The following is a 20,814-nucleotide window of genomic DNA, read 5'->3' on the forward strand; positions in this document are numbered from 1 at the left end:
AGATGTCTCTAGTGAAGTTCTAGTGATTCATGAACAAGGTTTCTAAATTGGTTCATATATATAGAACTTCCAAGAATTTGAGTAGTGTGGTTGTCAATAATGGGTAGAATTGGTGAATGTTACACGTGTGTAAAGTGATCACTTAAACCAGCCTATGACGGTCGTAAGCCCCGTAAATGCCCAGACTTCCATATTCTTCTTCATCTTTGATGAGATGTCAAAAAATAATATTAAACACACGTGTTACATTCACCATTCTACCCATGATTTACAATCATGGAACTGAAATTTTTGACACTCCTAGATATATGATCAATCTCATTACACAGTCAGTACATTTGAGTTCACAACAGCCACCTTTGTTGGAATTTAGAAAGATTTTATTAAGCAGACTCTTTTATTTGTATGTAAGCCTTTGACAGATCATAAGCCCTGTAAATACCCAAACTTCCATATTCTTCTTTATCTTTACCCTTTTATTTGGATGTATGCAAGATCCGAACCCCTGATTATTTTTACATACTGGAAAATGCCTCAAAACATTATTTTCTTTTTTTTTATTGTTTTCAATTTGGCAAGCTGTTTTTATTCATAACATTTTTAGTGTGCCGAAATACTTCTCAAATCTGGGTTTTATCCATTTATTTTTTTTTTCGTCTCAAAATAGGCGATGAAGAGTGTGATATTTTGTTGCTTACATCGCTTTGCAAGTTGACTGCAAAATATTCATCATAGAGATTTTCCTTTGTCTTATTGTATTATTAAATTTTCTTTTGGTGCCGTAAGAAAGATGGAATGAATAAGGGATGCTGTAATTCATCCCTACTTTTAATTCAATTTACCTCCCGCTATTTTAAATCCGAGGAAAACAAACTCATTTCAGAGAAAATTATTTTTTGGAGTATTTTTTCAAAATTTAAATAAACCGTCTTAGTTCTGCATTTTTAGAAAAACGTATTTTTCAAATTAATCGAAGCATTTTATTTTTGAGAGGTGAGAATTTTAGTATCTCTGTTAAATGGTGGAAATACAAACATATTCTATTTCTTGCCATACTTTATCATTTTTCAGTAATTTATAACTAACGAAACGCTACTTTCTTCCAGGTGTAAGTGGAGAGAATAGAACGCCACATAACTCTGTTTTTTGCAATATTTAAACTTATTTATTGTAACTGCAGACAGTTGGTAGAATTCCATATTGAATTGTTGGGTAATACATCTAAGATTGAACACGGTTATTGGATTGAATTCTACTTTTATTTACATATACATAATAATTTGTGACGCGTTTCGTCTTATTAAGATAATATCAAACGTAATGAGGAATCAATCTATATATATTTAAATATATATATATATATATATATATATATATATATATATATATATATATATATATATATATATATATATATATATATATATATATATATATATATATATATATATATATATATATATATATATATATATATATATATATATATATATATATATATATATATATATATATAAATGTATATATATATATATATATATATATATATATATATATATATATATATATATATATATATATATATATATATATATATATATATATATATATATATATATATATATATATATATATATATATATATATATATATATATATATATATATATATATATATATATATTTATATATTTATAAATATATATATATATATATATATATATATATATATATATATATATATATATATATATATATATATATATTTATATATATATATATATATATTTTTATATATATATATATATATATATATATATTTATATATATATATATATATGTATATATATATATATATATATATATATATATATATATATATATATACATTTCCTTATTATGTTCAGTCCGTAGGAACCCCCACGCGGGTTTAATTAAGGAAGCTCCAGTACTTCGGTAATTATTGCCAAGTTTCTCAAGTAAAGCTGAAGCTAGCGAATAGTTACTACGATTATTACACCTAGGTGGCCACTTATCGTAGGTTATCCTGTTTTGGGGCCTCACAAAGCAAAACTTAGACAGTACAACAAACTTGAATCGGTAATTTCACTCTTAGATTATATCTACTTTGGTATATCATGGATTGACGTATTGCATTTTCCGGCAACGATGTACTGAGTATGTATATAATGTATTTTTTTTATTGGGCTTTTTTTGTGTCTTGATAAGAACTATTGTATATGAGAGATATTCTGGAGATCGCGAAACTTAAGTGAAGCTGCGCAGGTTATCTGGCACTATGTCAGAAGATACAAGACCCAGAAGTGTGGGTAGGCCACATACAAGATGGTCTGATGGCATTAAAAAAAAAGAAAAAAATATAAATGTATGATATGTATCATGTTGATATATATTACATGTGTAATACAACAAATACTCTTCAGTAGAGAGACCCAGATTTGTGAACAAGGATTTAGACACTCCTAAAATGAAGCGAATTAAGAATACCTTAAGTCTTAAACCTCAAAAAAATTATGTTATGATTCCAGGCAAGAAAATCTTTAAAAGGCGTTAAAATGTTAAAGCTTAATTAGAAATATGATGGAAAATACAGATAAAAACCTTTTGTTTTTCTTCTTTGCCCTATCCTACAAAATCGTCTTTGTAGGTTAAGGTCAGCTCTCCTCGTCCTCAGGTTAAAGGTCTTTCTCTCATATATAACGTCACCTAAAATGTCTTCGAGTCATATAATCTTTCTTTTGCATCCATGTATTTTAGGATCTATCGAGGAAGATCCATGGCGATCGCCTGGTTTACAATATGTTCAGGTCCACTACGTCCTATCTACGCATATCATCTCAAATACCTTTCTTTTACTTTAATATTGATATCAGTTACACCCAGGCTTCCACAAATGCGTGAACTGATAATTATAAAACACTCACCTTATCATTCATTGTTCACTTTGTGTAATACCGCTTTTGGACAATGAATGATAAGGTATTTTATTACCATACCACAAAGTCATCAAAGCTTTTAATATAAAATGCATACACCTAGTCCTACCAAAATTCATTTTTAAATTAAGCCTGCTATATGTGCAATGTAATGCTTAATGAAATTGACATAAATAATGTTTTTTTTAAAACGCTTAAGAGAAATATTGTTGATATCTATTTGACTAGTTGATAAAGAAAATTTATATTACTTACATGAAAAAACGTGAAACGTAAGATTATTTTATAGTTATAGTTTTATGTACATGACAGTTTATTTTTATTCTTAGATGACTTAAGTGATACCTCTGAATGGAATATTATTTTTTTTAAATTACGTAATTTTTGTTAAATATTCTGTTAGTTTTCCAATAAATAAACAACATAAAAATAATAAAACAAACAAAATATGTTTATTTTTATCTCTTAGGGACATATAAAAACTGTATTGACATATAAAAAAGTCTATTGTTACTTTTAAAATGGAAACTTATAAATTGAAAAGCTGTTTTATCAAAAGTAAGTTGTTTTAGCGATAGTAAGCCAAGAGCACCTTGTATATATGTTCATACTCGTATAACGTAGCGTGAACGTATGATGTACGTAGCTATACGTGAACGGTAAGCCTCACGTATTCCGGCTTTGCTTGTTTTTGAGGCTAGCCGTAGGAAAAGCGTTGTAAGCAGTATTTTTAGAGCAAATAAGTCTCGTGGGTAATGTGTGTTTACAGCAACTCAGGTGAGCTTTTAAAATATGCCTTAAATTTTTCTTCTTCAAACATTTCAACGTAATGAAATAAATCATTCCTTCATGTTTGTTACGTGTGCTAAGACTTGTAAAAATAATTTTTCAAATATGATATTTCAACATATTTCAAGTGTGTCAAGGTCTTTTTATATATTTAAAAACTCGGTTTACTTATTTCCGCCTCTGTGGTGTAATGGTTAGAGTGATTAGATACCGTGCTGGAGCTTCCGGGTTCGTTTCTCAGGGAGGTAGTGAAAATAAATATTACTTTTGCATTAAAAAAATATTCTGATAAAACATTAATTACAATATTTTCTTTCCTTTCCAAAATACGCCACCATTATTATCTATGTCCCCATTACAAAAAGTTCCACCCCTTAACGCCCCCCCTCAATTAATTTACTCACAACCTCTATATAAACCTAAACATTTTTTTTCGTTAGTTTTAATAATCACCTGTCGATGAAAACAACTGTTTGTGTGTAATGAAATAAAACTCAATAAATGGTAATATACAATTTTTATTTTTTTAATATAATTATTAAATATTGTAAAAACGTATTACTCATTGATTCGGCATTAACATTGTGGAATGATATTAATACATATCATTCCACAATATTAATGCCGAATAAATGAGTAATACGTTTTTACAATATTTTTTGACATCTCAACAAAGATGAAGAAGAATATGGAAATTTGGGCATTTACGGGGCTTACAACCGTCATAAGCTGGTTTAAGTGATCACTTTACACGTGTAACATTTACCAATTCTACCCATGATTGACAACTACGCCGTGTAAATTCTAGGAAGTTCTAGATATATATATATATATATATATATATATATATATATATATATATATATATATATATATATATATATATATATATATATATATATATATATATATATAAACAATATATATATATATATATTTATATATATATATATATATATATATATATATATATATATATATATATATATATATATATATATATATATATTCATTTAAAAAAATACGTTTTTAATTTATTATTCTAGCTTTTTTTAATCAGGAGGGATGATATACTTATGAAATATTAAAACCCACATAATCTAAACTAGCAGTTCACAATGGAGTCCGTGTTCCAACTCTAATGCATTGAAGAGAAGCATGGAGTTGTCAAAACAAGGATGAAGGTAGACTGAATGCAGTCGAAAGTTTGCAAAGACACAGTGGTGTGGCGTTCTTTTCTCTCTACCTACCCCTGCGGGGAAGCGGCGTAATGGTTAGTTAGTAATATTTGAAACCCCCTATTCGACCATATTACAAACGCCGGAAAACTTCGCCCAAACATTTTCAGGGTACATTTCAGCCTCCCGTAAGCGAAATTGACATGAGCCATTCAATAATATTTGATAAATGATCAAAAGAGTACAAGGCTTCCTTTCAGGACGATATTGATATCCTGGTCGGAATACTGATCACCTCGGATATTCGGATATACAGGATTCTCAAAAATCCTTTAAAGGAAATAGATCCTCCAAAGGCGGCGTCAGACTCCACACGTGACTGGAATCTAATTTATTGTATATTTCTTAACTTTTATTGTGAACTCGTCGGAGATGGTAAAAATCAAAAATTTATTTATCAAACAATAAAAAAATAAACAAAGAAATCATTTTTATTTATCGTTTCGGCATTTACTTTGTGGTAAGACATCGCTCACTCCTTTCAACAACGTCATATTTGAAAAAAACTTGATTTTTCAGGAGATCGTTTTTAAAGTTTAAAAATAAATCACAATGTATTAAAAATAAATATCAAGCCACTTATTGAACATTTTACTGTACAACAGATCTTTTTAGGTAAAATTTGAATGTTTTTTCACCATTTGAAAAATATTCAGTATATTTAAATAAATAATTAAACCATACGTTTTCTTTAAAATGCAAAAACAGCACTTTCTGCCCTGTAGCGGGTAAATATTATGTTAAAAATATGCCACTCTTGCTGAGATATAGTACATTTTCTGGGCATTCCGAAAACATGCATAACTGAAAATTGGCGTTTTTTTATTTATGACGTTATTGAAATTACCAAAGAAATCACTTGTTTTTATCATTATACATCAAGTGGTCACTTTAGTTTATTTATGAAAACTAGTTTTGGAAGCTATCATTTACATTTACACTTGAAGATGGAAGCTTAGCTTCCGAAACTAGTTGTTATAAATAAACTCAAGTGGTAAAAAAAGCGTTTTCTTTAATAAGAAATAAATTAACACTCTCCTTATCATTCATCGTTCACATTGTGTAATACCACTTTATTACACAAAGTGAACGATGAATGATAAGGAGAGTGTTATATTACCATACCACAAAGAAAACAATGCTTTTGAATTACAAAATTAATTAATTAATTAATTAAGGAAGGAGTCTGAAATTGAAGCATGGAGTTGGCGAAAGAATGATGAAAGTAGACTGAGTGCTGTTGAAATTCGATCTCTCAGAGGGATGTGCGGGAAAACGATGTATGATAGATGTTCAAATTGTGAAATAAGGAAGAAATGCAAAGCCGAGATAAGCATTGTCGAAAATTAAGAAAGATGTGTTGAGATGGTTTGAACATTTTAATCGAATGAGTGAAGAAAGGATAGTTGAACAATCTTTTGAGGCGAATAAGGCTGGTTATAGAAGCAGAAGAAGACCGAGAAACACTTAGCATAATCAAATATTTCATTATTCATTCATCCATTATTTCAAATGCTTAAAAGTAGTCAGGTTAGAAGTCAGAATAATCCAAAATAATGCCCGAACCATCTCAGCACACCTTTCTTAATTTCACGGATAATACTTGTCTCAGCCTTGCATTATTTCACTATCACAATTCGAACATCTATCATACAACATTTTGCAGCTCATTTGTCTGAGAGAACGCATTAGTTGTCTTTTTATTTATTTATTTCACGGGGAGTTTTCGACTTGTGGTTTAACGATTTTTGCAGTTAATATAACCATCATGTATGATCAAACTACATGTGTGTAGGTATGTGATGCTGAAAACTTCAAATGGCTTGGTCGAATTTAATCAAGCTTTCGTTGGTGAATGCACAAGGAATATATTAAAAGAGGTGCATTTAAATGTTCGGGAAAATGTCGCTTCCATACAATTCAATCAGACTTTTGGAATTGCAGTATAGCCTCGATATAACGGACTTATTGAGGTGAGGGGGTGTCCGTTAACCTTCCCCTCGATATGTATTTACTACAACACGACTTTTCAAATGAGAATATCAATATAAAATATAGATACGGGCTCAGAATTTTTGCGATCCTCCGTAATATAATTACGTATCACATGAATGTATCATAATACAAAGTTATTCATTTGGAGTGACGGAAATAAATAATTTATGAAAAAATCGGGAATAAAATCACCAATACACAACAAACGTTTCTGTGTGTGCGCGTGTGGCGTGCTTTGTAAGTATACGTGCATGTCGCATGTCGTAACGTCTTTAGTCCGCCAGTCCAGTAGTGTGCAGATCGTCTTGCGCGACGGTCATATCACTACGACTTCTGTAACGGCCACTTGAGATGTCTTTTTTTCTCATTTTTAGGTAATTATCAGAGCTAACATTACAAAATTATTACCTTTCAACTTCAACTGTAGTCAATAAAAGTAATATTTAGGACTATTCACATTTTTCTCGTTTTTAAACTAGTTTTTTTAGCATCGTAAGGGGAAGGGAAGCCCAATGTCTGTTTTATAAAAAAAAAAGTCTAAAATAAATCAAATATGAACTCTGTATTTAGATATAAATAAACACCACACAACAAAAACGAAATTCCATATATTGTCTTCGGACACTCGTCGTGAAGTGACTTTGCTGTTTGATATCGACGCGCTTGCTTTCGGTAATCCTGTTTTGAAAAAGGAATCAAGTGTTGTTTGCACTTTTAATTTTTGCTATTTTTTATCCGCCTCCGTCATGTAATGTGAAATACAAATTGGTGGTTAACGTGTTTAGCTACCGTGCTGGAGGTCCCGAGTTCGATTCCCCGGGGGGTTGAAAATAAATACATACTAGTGATTTTACACTCTTCTTTTAAGTTACGATCAAGATAACACTGCGTCAACACGATGCAGTGCCCTTTGTACCATTGGGCGCGGATAAGGGTTAAATAAAATAAACATTTTTTTTTCATAAGCAACTAAATTCTTAAATTACGAAAATGCATATATTATTTACTGGACGGAATTTTTATATGTACATATATGTTATATCCGAAGTTCGATAAATAGTGGTCCGTTATATCGAGGTTGTACTGTACGATGGCTGTAAGTCATTAAATTCAATTGATTATATGCAATTAGTGGATCGCGTCGCATTTAAAACTGCTATCAAATTGTACAGGATGTTACAAAACAAACTAGTACTATAAGTTTTAATTGAAAATTGGATTTATACAAAGAAAAATATGGAAGTCTGGATATTTAGAGAGCTAATGGAAAGGCAGGTTTAAGTGATCATTGTGTACACGTGTAACATTCATCATCAAACCCATCATTGAGATCTACACCACCCGAATTTCGGATTTCGTATTTAAACTACTTCTTCGGCTCAAACTTTCGTTTTATTGATTATTTTTTTATAAGAAGAAACCTTCGTGAAATATTTAAAAGATTTTCAAATTTTTAAGTATGTACTAACACTTTTTAAAACCATGATTTTATAAATGTTTTATTCTGACGAAGTGAATTTAAATTTAATGAATTTAAGTACTGAATTTGAATAATAATCACATATAAGTTACGGTAAAAGTTGTAAGTATGATTTGATATTATTTTATTTTTAAAAAGGTATGTTTACTTAAATGATATAGTTGTATGTATATGGAAACGTTTGTTGACGACTTCTTCTACTGTACGTTGGTATGGGGAAGTCCTGTATTCTCTGAAACATAACCTTTTTTTTCCGGCAGTTACATGGTTTTCAATCCCTGCCTTGTGTTTATCGCTCACTCCCTTCAACAACGTCATAAATCAAAAAACTTGATTTTTCAGTAGATCGTTTTTAATGTTTAAAAATATAAAAAAACGCATTGAAAACAAATATCAATCCATTTATTAAACTTTTTATTGTACAACAAATCTTTTTAGGTAAAACGTGAAGGTTTTTTCTCCATTTGAAAAATATTTAGTATATTTAAAAAAAATATTAAACAGTACCTCTTCTTCAAAATGCAAAAACAACACTCTCTGCCCTGTAGCGGGTAGATATTAAGTTAAAAATACGCCGCTTTTACTGGGATTTAGTACATTTTCTGGGCATTCCAAGAACATGCACAACTAAAAGTTGACGATTTTTGATACATGACGTTGTTGAAAGGAGTAAGCGAAAAAACATTTGTCTTGCTCGGACTCTACTCAAATCAAATTCATGTGGGAAAAACTACTTGGTTGTTATTTTATTCTTTTAAATGCAGTTTTATCAAGAAAAATCAGTACAAAACTCAAATCTAGTAAAGTACTTCGAAATAGTAGTATAAACCGAGTGAAATTTAAATTTAAAAAGTCTAACTTTTCTTAATAAATTATAATTTACCCAATAGTTTCTATACCTCGAGTACCTTTCCCTTCAATAATTAAAAACCTTTTGAAATCCAAGACACGCCGACTAGCCTGAAGTTCCCAGGCCTCGCGGTTAGCATGGCAATTAGTCCAGTTCATTATTTTTACTTTCAACCAGCAGACTTCTGCATTCAAACGCAAATCTAGGTTTTAGCTTGAATATTTTGAACGAATTTATTTACTTACTTTTTTTTTTTTTAAAGTTTTATTTGGTAAATAAAATGTTTTTTAAGAATCTACCGTGACACGTAATAAAATAATGAAAATATTAAAATAAGAATAAAAATAAAAAATAAACTTGCATAATTTATATAGCGCCATTTTCGTAAAATACTACCTCAAGGGCGCATTTTAATTTAAACGACTGTTAATTTAAGTTTAACTTATTTTTTGACATTTCATCAAAGATGAAGAAGAATATGGAAGTCTGGGCATTTACGGGGCTTACGACCGTCATAGGCTGGTTTAAGTGATCACTTTACACACGTGTAACATTATTGACAACCAAACTACTCAAATTCTTGGAAGTTCTATATATATGAACCAATTTAGAAACCTTGTTCATGAATCACTAGAACTTCACTAGAGACATCTATTGGTGAGATGTAAAGAAGCTTTTTTATTAAACAGAAACTCTTATATTAGTATGTGAGATCCGAATCCTGGATTATAATCACACACATGAGAAACGCCAGAAAATACCATTTTCATTTTTATTATTAAGCTTTTAATTTGACCAGATAATTCATTTAAAACTTTTTAATTTAACAAAATTTAAGTTTAACTTAGTAAATACCACTATTTCTTTAAATCTTGGATGACACGTGTATTTGAAAATAATGCGGAGTGCATCAAAAGACGTGTGATCTCTCTAAATTTTAGATATAGATATTTTAGATATACTTAGTGATTTTTTTTAAACTGTTCAACATAAATAAATAACTCATCGTCATTAGACCAAAGTATTGAATTTGAATAGACCCATGAAAGAAAATGCCATTAAATTATTTTTTTTAAATACATTTCTTCTTGCAAAAAATATATATTTGAATACTCTATTTTTTTCAAAGTCGGATTTTTTTTAAATAAAATATTTACATATGTGTCGCATACACTAAATCATAAGTGTTATTTAGGGATGGTGTAATGTTAGCGTAAGTTGGGGTGGACAAGGGTGACCGATAAGTATTATTAAGGATCCTGTAAGGATATCATCAATATTATAGTGTCACATATTCTAAGGATCGTGATCAATCAATCTTTAAACGGGGCGACACTTCAATAACCTTTTTTATATCAAACTTAGCTACAAATACGTAAGACCTGTTCATGATATATCTATCAATACATTTGAAATACATGTTTTTAGTTATTTATTGTGTTTTACAAAATATATGCTTTGTACCTACAGTATTTGCAAATGATGCGGAATGCATCGAAACAAGTCTCATATTAGCTTTAAAAAGAAAAAGTGGTATTTATCAAATGAAACTAAGATTTCAAACGGATAGATGAATGCTGAATCAGCTTTTAAAAATGTATTGATAAAATTCTGAATTTTTTACAAGTAAGTAAGTAATTTTTTACAAGGAACTTTGAACCAAAGTGTGAATGAAATGACACTTTATAATAAATAAAAATATATCAATTCAAGCTTGTCTAAGCTTACTTAAACAATGTTCGTCGTTATCAAACAGACAAAATGAACAAACAAATAATGGGTGGAATACTTGATATAAGTGTAACGTTCAGTCGCTAACAGAAGGAAAATTAACTTGTTTTTTGAGAAGAAAATCAGTCGTTTATAGTTGAGCGCAATTTAACAGTTTTCCTTTTCTCTCTTGAAATTTGGGCTTTCCCTCCAATTATTTCGGATATCCGGTCCGTTTAACTGACGAACGTCTTTATAAAATGGTTAAACGAATCGTGTTTGTGCACATTAGCGCTACCGGAAACGGATGACACCATTTCACAAAATGGAGACTTGACGTTTACGATTATATTAAAATATGATTAAAATAATACAGCATTAAAATAATACAGCATACTGGATAATTTTCTAAATAAATGGGAAATTTTTCTGTTTCAAAATAATTTAACTAATGATAGACAAATATTTTAAACATAAATGTTACCCGGAGAATTTTGTATTTTTTTTGTGAAATCGACTGACATGGATCTGGCTGATTTCGAAAGTAGACGACACATATGGAAATCTGTATAATTACAGAGCTTACAACCTGTCCGTGGGGTGGTTTAAAATATCGCTATAAAGACTGTAACATTCACTACTCTTTCCATGATTGTTACACACTACTCTTATTTTTGGAATCACTTAAACCAACGACACTTAATCCGGCCAATGACAAGTTGTCAGCCCTGTGATTACACAAATATTCATCTTTGTAAAGTTAATCTTCCAAACTGACGCTTATTTTTATTATCATCAAATTCTTTTTTTCGAGAGTCGTTCATTTTTCACGACGAAAAAGACAAGGAAGTCGACTTCACGTTAAATCCAACAGAATCCAATTCATTTTTACCTATCCTTTAGGCCAGTACGTGATTTCTAAAGTCGTCACGTAAGAATACGTGATACTGAAACGTAGATCTGGAGCTTTTTTCAACTTCCAAGGCCTCTTCTTTATTTATTTATATAATATCATACAAATAATTACTACTACTACCGCAGGCGCAGGCAGAGAGGATGGAACGCCACGATCTTCTATCCTGACATACACTTCTTGCTTTCTTCACATCCATACATCTAGTCATACATGCCCTCCGATCACGTAGACTTTTGACACCACAAAATTTTTGATTCTGATTGATTTTACACTCTCCTTTTCGGCTATTCCCGCTCTGTTCTTCCGCTCACATTCGCCATGTATATTTTTTTAGTCATTCTCTCGTTATTTATTCGCTCCACATGTCCACACCACCTTTTTTTCAATCATCCCTTGTTCAGCATTACATCCCTTCTTGTTTCTTCGTTTATAATTCTGTCATACAGTGATTTTCCACACATTCGTGTGATAGAGCGTATTTCAACAGCGTTAATTTTTTTAAATTTATTATTAGATTAAAACATATATTTTTAGCTTTTCCACTTTTTTATTTGACCAGCGACCGGGTTTCGTCGTTACCGACATCATCAGACTGGTGTCGGTAACGACGTCGGTAACGTCATGATGTGATGTCACGACGTCGGTAACGTCGGTGACATCATGATGTCGGTAACGACGAAACCCGGTCGCTGGTCAAATAAAAAAGTGGAAAAGCTAAAAATATTGGTTTTTATCTAATAATAAATTAAAAATGCAATTCCATCACGAAGTGTCAGTGGATAATATAAATCTATTAATTTTTTTTTTAATTTACTGGCAAAACACCCAATTTCGGGTGATACCTGTATACAGCGTTCATTCTGCTAACATCATTCCTTTACCAGTTCCACAAAATTACAAATAATAAAAGAGTTATTTATTGATTCGGCATTAAGTTTGTGGAATTACGTGTTGATTTTTAAAAATTAGACACTTGTTAAATACCACTTAATGAGCTTTCTTTCATTACACGAATAGTTTTGAAAACTAACAGATGTTTTCACCTGTAGATAAAAATACTGTATAGATTTTTTTTAAATAATACAAAAAAGTTAATTACTGTAACTGCAGACAGTTGGTAGAATTCCATATTGAATTGTTAGGTAATAAGTATATCTAAAATCAAACAAGGTTTATTTGGTTGAATTCTACGTTTATTTATGTATATTTTATTACGTGACGCGTTTCGTCTTCTTACGACACTCTCGTGTTTGATAATGACCTAAGAAGACGAAACGCGTCACGTATTAAAATATACATAAATAAATGTAGAATTCAACCAAATAAACCTTGTTTAATTTTGGATATATTACCCAACAATACAAAAAAGTGCATAATATTTCGAGTATGTTCAAATATTTGTTCAAGCTGCATAAAATCTTAAAATCATGTTTTCTGGCGTCTCAGTGTTTTCAGTGCACATACTAAAATAAAAGGGTCGTTGCTTAATAAAAGCTTTCCCAATCCAACTAAAGATGGCTTATATATATATATATATATATATATATATATATATATATATATATATATATATATATATATATATATATATATATATATATATATATATATATATATATATAAAAAAAATATATATATATATATATATATATATATATATATATATATATATATATATATATATATATATATATATGTATATATATATATATATATGTATATATATATGTATATATATATATATATATATATATATATATATATATATATATATATATATATATATATATATATATATATATATATATATATATATATATAGGAGTTCCAAATATTTGAGTATCGTGGTTTTCAATCATGGGTAGAATGGTGAATATTACACGTGTATAAAGTGATTACTATACCACCCTTTGACAGGTCGTAAGCCCTAAAAATACCAAGATTTCAATACTCTGTTTCATCTTTGTTGAGATGTCAAAACGTACAATCATTTTTAAACTTAATATAAACATAATAAATATAAAATTAAACAACTGTGTTCTTACCACTTTTTTATTATAATTACACTTTAACTCACCGGTTTCGACAAGAACCTTGTCATCATCAGGGTTTATTAAATTCTAAAACATTAAAAACATTAAAATACTCATAATTAATTACATTCCCTTACCAAAAACTTCCACACACTTCGTAAAAAATCGTAAATGTTTTCTTTATTATGCATTGCATAGCAGCTCCAAATAACAACGAATGGAATCACCCAAGAACAGTGCGCGGCTTCATACTGTTTTTGGGTGATTCCAATAGTTGTTATTTGGGGTTGCTACGCAAATATGAGTATTTGAATGTTTTATTTTTATTTATACTTAATTTTTATTTATTCGGGAATTGTACAGCTTACATATAAAAAATTATATAATAAACAATAGTTACATTAACAATAAAAAATAGTTACGTTAAAAAAAACCAATTAAACAATTCCACATTTATGTTATAAAACTATTACAAAACATTCAGAGATTAAACAAAAAAACAAAAAAAAGGGTATGATATAAAATAATAGATTAAGCAGAAAGGAGAAGGAAAGGAGAGGAATTAATAAGGGTGGTCAAAGGATTTTTTTTTCTAGGTAAGGAGTTTATAAATATACACACATACATATACATTATATATACAGAAAAAAAATTGTCATATACCGTTCACCCCCCACCCATAACATAACATTGGTGGAGAGTAAACAGAGTATGACAACTTTCTACTCACCTCTTTTTTTATCATAGCTATTTTTTAATGTTTTAGAATTTAATTAACCCTGATGATGACAAATTTCTTGTCGAAACCGGTAGGTTAAAGTGTACTAATAATAAAAATGTGGGTAAAACAAAGTTGTTTAATTTTATACAGTTATAAAATGTGCCACAAAGTATCTGCGAAAAACATTCAAGAAATGTACAATAATTCTCTTGATTGAGTTTTTCGTTTTTTTTTACAATACTTATTTATAACATTATTTCAAAGAAATATGTTTATGACGTATAATTATAATTAAATACGCTTTGGCCGAATGACGAAGAGTCTACGAGATAAAAAAAATAAAATTAAACCAGCCTATGACGGTCGTCAGGCCCGTAAATACCCAGACTTCCATATTTTATTCGTCTTTGATGAGTCGTAAAAAAATAATATAAAAAATAGAGTTTTTGCTGTATAAAAGCTTTCAGTTGTATTTTTTTTTAACAAAAATGTTAGTAAATTAGTAAATAACCTCCCACCGAGATTATGTCTACAGGTTTCGAGACGTACCCATCTCTTCGTCAGGACAATCACTACAACAGCATGCAAACAATACTACCCATCACCACCATAGCACTATTCACTAGCACTACACAAAATGTTTATCACATGCGATTTTAGTCGATAGAATAAGGAACACCAGGATAAGAGAAATTTGCGAGATCGAAGTTGTCGTTAGGCGGGGAAGGCAACGTAGGAGACAATGGTATGCGCATGTGATGAGAATGGAACCTTCCAGACTCCCCCACATTGCACTACACGACCAACCCCAAGGTAGGCGCCTTCCGGGCAGACCACCAAAGAGAAGGATTGACAGCTGGGAATCAATATCGCAGGAGGCTTATCCACAGACACAAGACACAAGACACAAGGCCTACACCGAGCAGAAGATGAAGAAAATCGAAAAAGACACTTATTCTAGTTTTTGTATGAGTGTGTGAGATGACAAATAATTCTTTTATACAAACACTTAAATAATTATTGTTTTTGACAATAGTTATTATCTATGACGTTTCATAATAACGTATTAAATTTATGTATTTTCAAGCCATTTAAATATGGTTTATATATTATGTTTACAAAAAATGAATATGAAAAAATATCGTTAATGGTCATTACTAACTAATGAGTTTGAGTCATAAGTGACGTTTAACGATACATGAGTTCGTGAATGCATCCTGCGCAGATTGTAATTTTTTTTAGAATGCCTAGAATATTTTGACATCGAAGAATCTGAAAGTCTGGATATTTACAGAGCTAACGACTTGTCACAGGCTGGCTAAGTGATCTCTTTACACACTTGCAATATTCATCTTTGGAACCATGATTCATAATCACACTACATACGACTTAAATTCAAATCGATTCAATGACGTTTATTAACGAGTGGAATAATGAACATTACAGTGATCAGTGATCAACGGAGTCCTGGTTCCAATTCTAATGAATGGAAGTGAAACATGGAGTTGGCAAAAGAAGGATGAAAGTAGACTGAATGCAGTCGAAATGCGATCTCTCAGAAGAATGTGCGACAAAACGATGTATGATAGATGTGCGAATAGTGAAACAAGGAAGGAATGCAAAGCTGAGATAAGCATTATCGATAAAATTAAGAAAGGTGTGTTGAGATGGTTTGGACATGTAAAACGAATGAGTGAGGAAAGAACGGTAAAACAAATTTAAGAGGCGAATGTAAGTGGGAAAAGAAGCAGAGGAAGACCGAGAAAAATATGGCACTATCAGGTATGTCAAATACTTGAAAGTGGTCAGGTTAGGAGTTGTAACAATCGGCGGGTATGTATGAGGAGATGCATGAACGTGGAAGAGGCGAAGAATGTTTGCAAGGACAGAGTGGTGTGGCGCTATATTCTCTCTGCCTACCCCTGCGGGGAAGCGGCGTGATGGTTAGTTAGTTTTTTTTTTTGGTTACAGTGATCACTTTTCAACTAAGATTTATATTTATTTTTTTTACAAAAATGTTAATAATATTAGTATATAATAAAACCACTCACCGGGATTTTTATGTCTACCGTTGAGTGGTTATATTCTAATATTATTAACATTTTTGTAAATAAAAAAATAAGGAAAAATGACTAACCACAAAGTAAATGCTTTAAATATTTATAAATTATTTATATTAAAAATATTAAGAATAAAATTTATATTTGATTCCTGCATAAATATGCTTCTTCTTTGTCGAGACAGTGCACATTTTATTATTTTTATTTTATGATTTTAATATCAGTGGAAAAATAATGACGTTTGTCATCTAAAATGAGATGCATTATAATGACGATTGAATAATGACGTGTGTCATCTAAAATTGGATGCATTAGTGATGACGATTGAATAATAGCTGGGACTTAACCCTGAAAAGATGCACATTTTAAGTGTGTCCAATTACTAGTTCACAAATCTGGATTATATACAGAAAAAAAATTTACATCTCTACATAGATGAAGGGATTTTTGGGCATTTACAGGGCTTACGACCGTCAAGCGTAAAGTGTTAAATGGTCAATTTAACCAGCCTATAACGGTCGTAAGCCCTGTTAATGCCGAGAGTTTCATATTCTTCTTCATCTATGTTAAGATAAAATAATAATCATAATTCACTCGAACCCTTACCCGCACACCAATGGTGCATAGGGCACTGCATCATATAAACGCAGTGTTATCTTGATCATTAACACACGAAGGAAAGGTGATCAGCCCTCCGCTTCAGGTACCAGTCCAGGGTAATATTGAATAAATATTAGAGTGAAAAAAAATCACTTATATTTATTAGACACCCCTCTGGGAATCGAACCCGGGACCTCCAGAACGGTAGCCGAGCGTGCTGACCATTACACTACGGAGGTGGACTAATAATAATAATGTTTGATATCGAAAACCATGCAAACGTGAAAAACTAATTATAATTGTAAAAATGAAGAATCATGCTAAAATGTAATATTTACAACATTTTGAGTGTGTCCAAATATGAACTTGTTCACAAATCTGGATTATCTCCAATAAGTAGTTATTTTTTTAATTCTTTTGTTGATATCCTAGCATAGATGAAAAAGAATAAGGAAGTCTGGGCATTACGACTGTCATAGGCTGGTTTAAATGATCACTTAATCACACGTGTAATTTTCAATAATTCTACCCATGATTGACAACCACACTACTCAAATACTTGGAAATTCTAGATACATTGATCAAACTTGAAACACAATGATTGACTTCACTACGACGTCACTAGAGATACCTATGGTGGAACGACGGAAACTTTTAACTAACTAACTAGCCATCACCCCGCTTCTCCTCAGGGGTAGGCAGAGAGAATAGAACGCCACACCACTCTGTCTTTGCAAACATTCTTCGCCTCTTCCACGTTCATGAATCTCCTCATACATACCCGCCGATTGTTGCGACTCCTAACCTGACCACTTTCAAGTATTTGGCATGCCTGATCGTGCCATGTTTTTCTCGACGGAAACTTTTTATATTTTTTTATAAAGTAGAAACTCTTTCGTTTGTACGTGATGTCTGAATCCTGGATTATATTCATATATTTAAGAAAAACTAGAAAAGATCCTTTTAATTTTTTTTATTATTTAAGATAAGATCTAATTAGATAAGCTTTTTTAAAAGGATATCTTTAGGGAAAGGAAAGGTTAAATTACCTTGATGCACTAATTAATTAAAAAATGGAAAATCACAAAGTTAGTGCTTCAAATATGAATTATAGAAATATTAAAATTTGAAACAAAATGTACAACAGAAGGTATGCATTTGGCAAACATTTATGAGGCAATAGGACATACAGATCTAGTTCAGATGTAGTGGTGTCTTATTTGATTAAAATTAAACACTTGAATAATCCACTTAATCAAGTTTTATTTTATTTACGACTAGTTTCGAAAACGACAATTGTTTTCATCTTCTGGTACAAATTAAAACAGTTTAATATATTATTAGATTAAAACCAATATTTTTAGCTTTTCCACTTTATTTTTATTTGACCAGCGACCGGGTTTCGTCGTTACCGACATCATCAGACTGATGATGTCGGTAACGACGAAACCCGGTCGCTGGTCAAATAAAAATAAAGTAGAAAAGCTAAATATATTGGTTTTAATCTAATTATATATTGAAAATGCAATTCCATCACGAAGTGTCAGTGGATAATATAAATCTATTAAAACAGTTTAAATTCAAGTGTTTGATTTTAATAAAATAATCATGTCATTCCACAAAGTTTATGCCGAATCAATAAATAATAAAGTGGTGTCTTATTGTGTAATAAAATATGACAAGACGAATAAGACAAAGTTTTGTGACAAATCTTGATTGATATATGATATAGAATCCATTGAATTATTGTATTACTATTTATATTGGATTGTTTTAAGGGATCAACCTAACTGGTTTATTATGAACTTTACACATCCCCTATCATTTTCGAGATAAACAAACAAAATATTATATAAATCCTTGAACGTAATAAGTCAGAAGATTTTTTTAAAGGCAAGTGATAAATTTTTTTTAAATGTCGGATATTCGACTTATTTAGGGTTAATTCACACAGCACATAGATATGCTAAATACTCGATAAAAATAAATTTATAATAATACACGAAATGCAATTTATTTTCCATTATTATTTTATTTATTATATTACATTATATCATTTGAAGCATGATAAAAATACCAAAAATAGCACTGGGCAGTTAACTGTATCCTACAGAAACGTGAGGTTCAAATCATCACAATGCTGAAATTCACCCATTTTACCGTTGGCATTTTATGTTTTTTTGGATGTTACCTTAAAATCGGCCTATGTGATATGGAAAACAGTTATATTGTAAGATTATATTTTTTCTCCTAAAATCCATCCATCCGCCTCCATAGTATAATGGTTATCACGCTCACTTACTATTCTGGAGATCCCGGGTTCGATTCCCAGGGGAGGGGGGAGGCAAATAAATATAAGTAATTTTTTCACTCTAATATTTATACAATGTTACCCTGGACTGGTTACCGGAAGATGAGGGGTGATCACCATCCCTTCATTGTTAACGATCAAAACAACACTGCGTTTATATGATGCAGCGCCCTATGCACCAGTGGGGTGCGGATGAGGGTTTGAAGAAAAAATTTTTCTCCTTTAATTATTCGCTAATGTTTATACTTTTATACATTTAGGTATATAAAAACTGGTGACATATCGCTCACTCCTTTCAAGAACGTCATAAATCAAAAATCGTGAATTTTGAGAAGAGCATGTTTTCGGAATGCCCAGAAAATGTACTATATACCAGCAAAAGTGGCGTATTTTAAACTTAATATTTACCCGCTACAGGGTAGAAAATGTTGTTTTTGCATTTTGAAGAAAAGGTATTGTTTAATGATTTTTTTAAATATACTAAATATTTTTCAAATGGAGAAAGAACCTTCAGGTTTTACCTAAAAAGATCTGTTGCACAGTAAAAAAATCAATAAGTGGCTTGATGTTTATTTTCAATACATTGTGATTTCTTTTTAAACTTTAAAAACGTTCTCCTGAAAAATCAAGTTTTTTGAAGTTTTTTGATTTATGACGTTCTCGAAAGGAGTGAGCGATATGATAAAAAAAAATAAAAATTTTATCGAAATACCGGCGCCATCTGTTGACCGATTCGATTATATAAAAAGTTTTATTGCAATATTGTTTCTAAATATGTGTTTTTTTTAGTCTGTTGAAAAATTTAAATGACCATCCTGAATTGCTGGAAAAACTATACTTTCGGAATTTTATGTCATGATGCTTATTTTAAGGGGCCAGTCAAGATAGTAGTGGAGTTTGTCGATAAGTGCATTGGTTTTAAACGATACAATGCAACGGTAGCGTATATGAAGACATCAAAAGATCCTATTTCTGGCAACACCATTGTCTCAGGCAACATGTCCTATTTAATGACCGTTGGACCACTAAAGGTATTTTTTAAAACCACACCATTACTTGTATGTTATTTTAATCCATGACTTAAATTCATTTTGTCAGAAAAATTACAAAAAAATCATGTTTTTTTTTAGGTTTTACTATGTTTTTTGTAAATAC

At 30.4% G+C, this 20,814-nt stretch overlaps 1 protein-coding gene across 1 annotated transcript in view; it reads left to right on the plus strand.

Annotated features, from left to right (window-relative positions):
• The first annotated feature begins 19,448 nt into the window (after positions 1-19,448).
• Positions 19,449-20,814, plus strand: part of LOC148302074 (uncharacterized) — a 4,827-nt gene continuing 3,461 nt past the window's right edge. The window contains exons 1-2 of the mRNA XM_088272184.1: positions 19,449-19,578; positions 20,532-20,690. Of these exons, the coding sequence (XP_088128310.1) occupies positions 19,486-19,578; positions 20,532-20,690 (252 nt within the window). The 5' untranslated portion in view covers positions 19,449-19,485. The remainder of the gene's footprint in view (positions 19,579-20,531; positions 20,691-20,814) is intronic.

Source organism: Brachycentrus maculatus, unplaced genomic scaffold (genome assembly GCF_059751285.1).
Source record: "Brachycentrus maculatus isolate JH-2025_06_01 unplaced genomic scaffold, ASM5975128v1 h1tg000482l, whole genome shotgun sequence".
Lineage (NCBI taxonomy): Eukaryota > Metazoa > Arthropoda > Insecta > Trichoptera > Brachycentridae > Brachycentrus > Brachycentrus maculatus.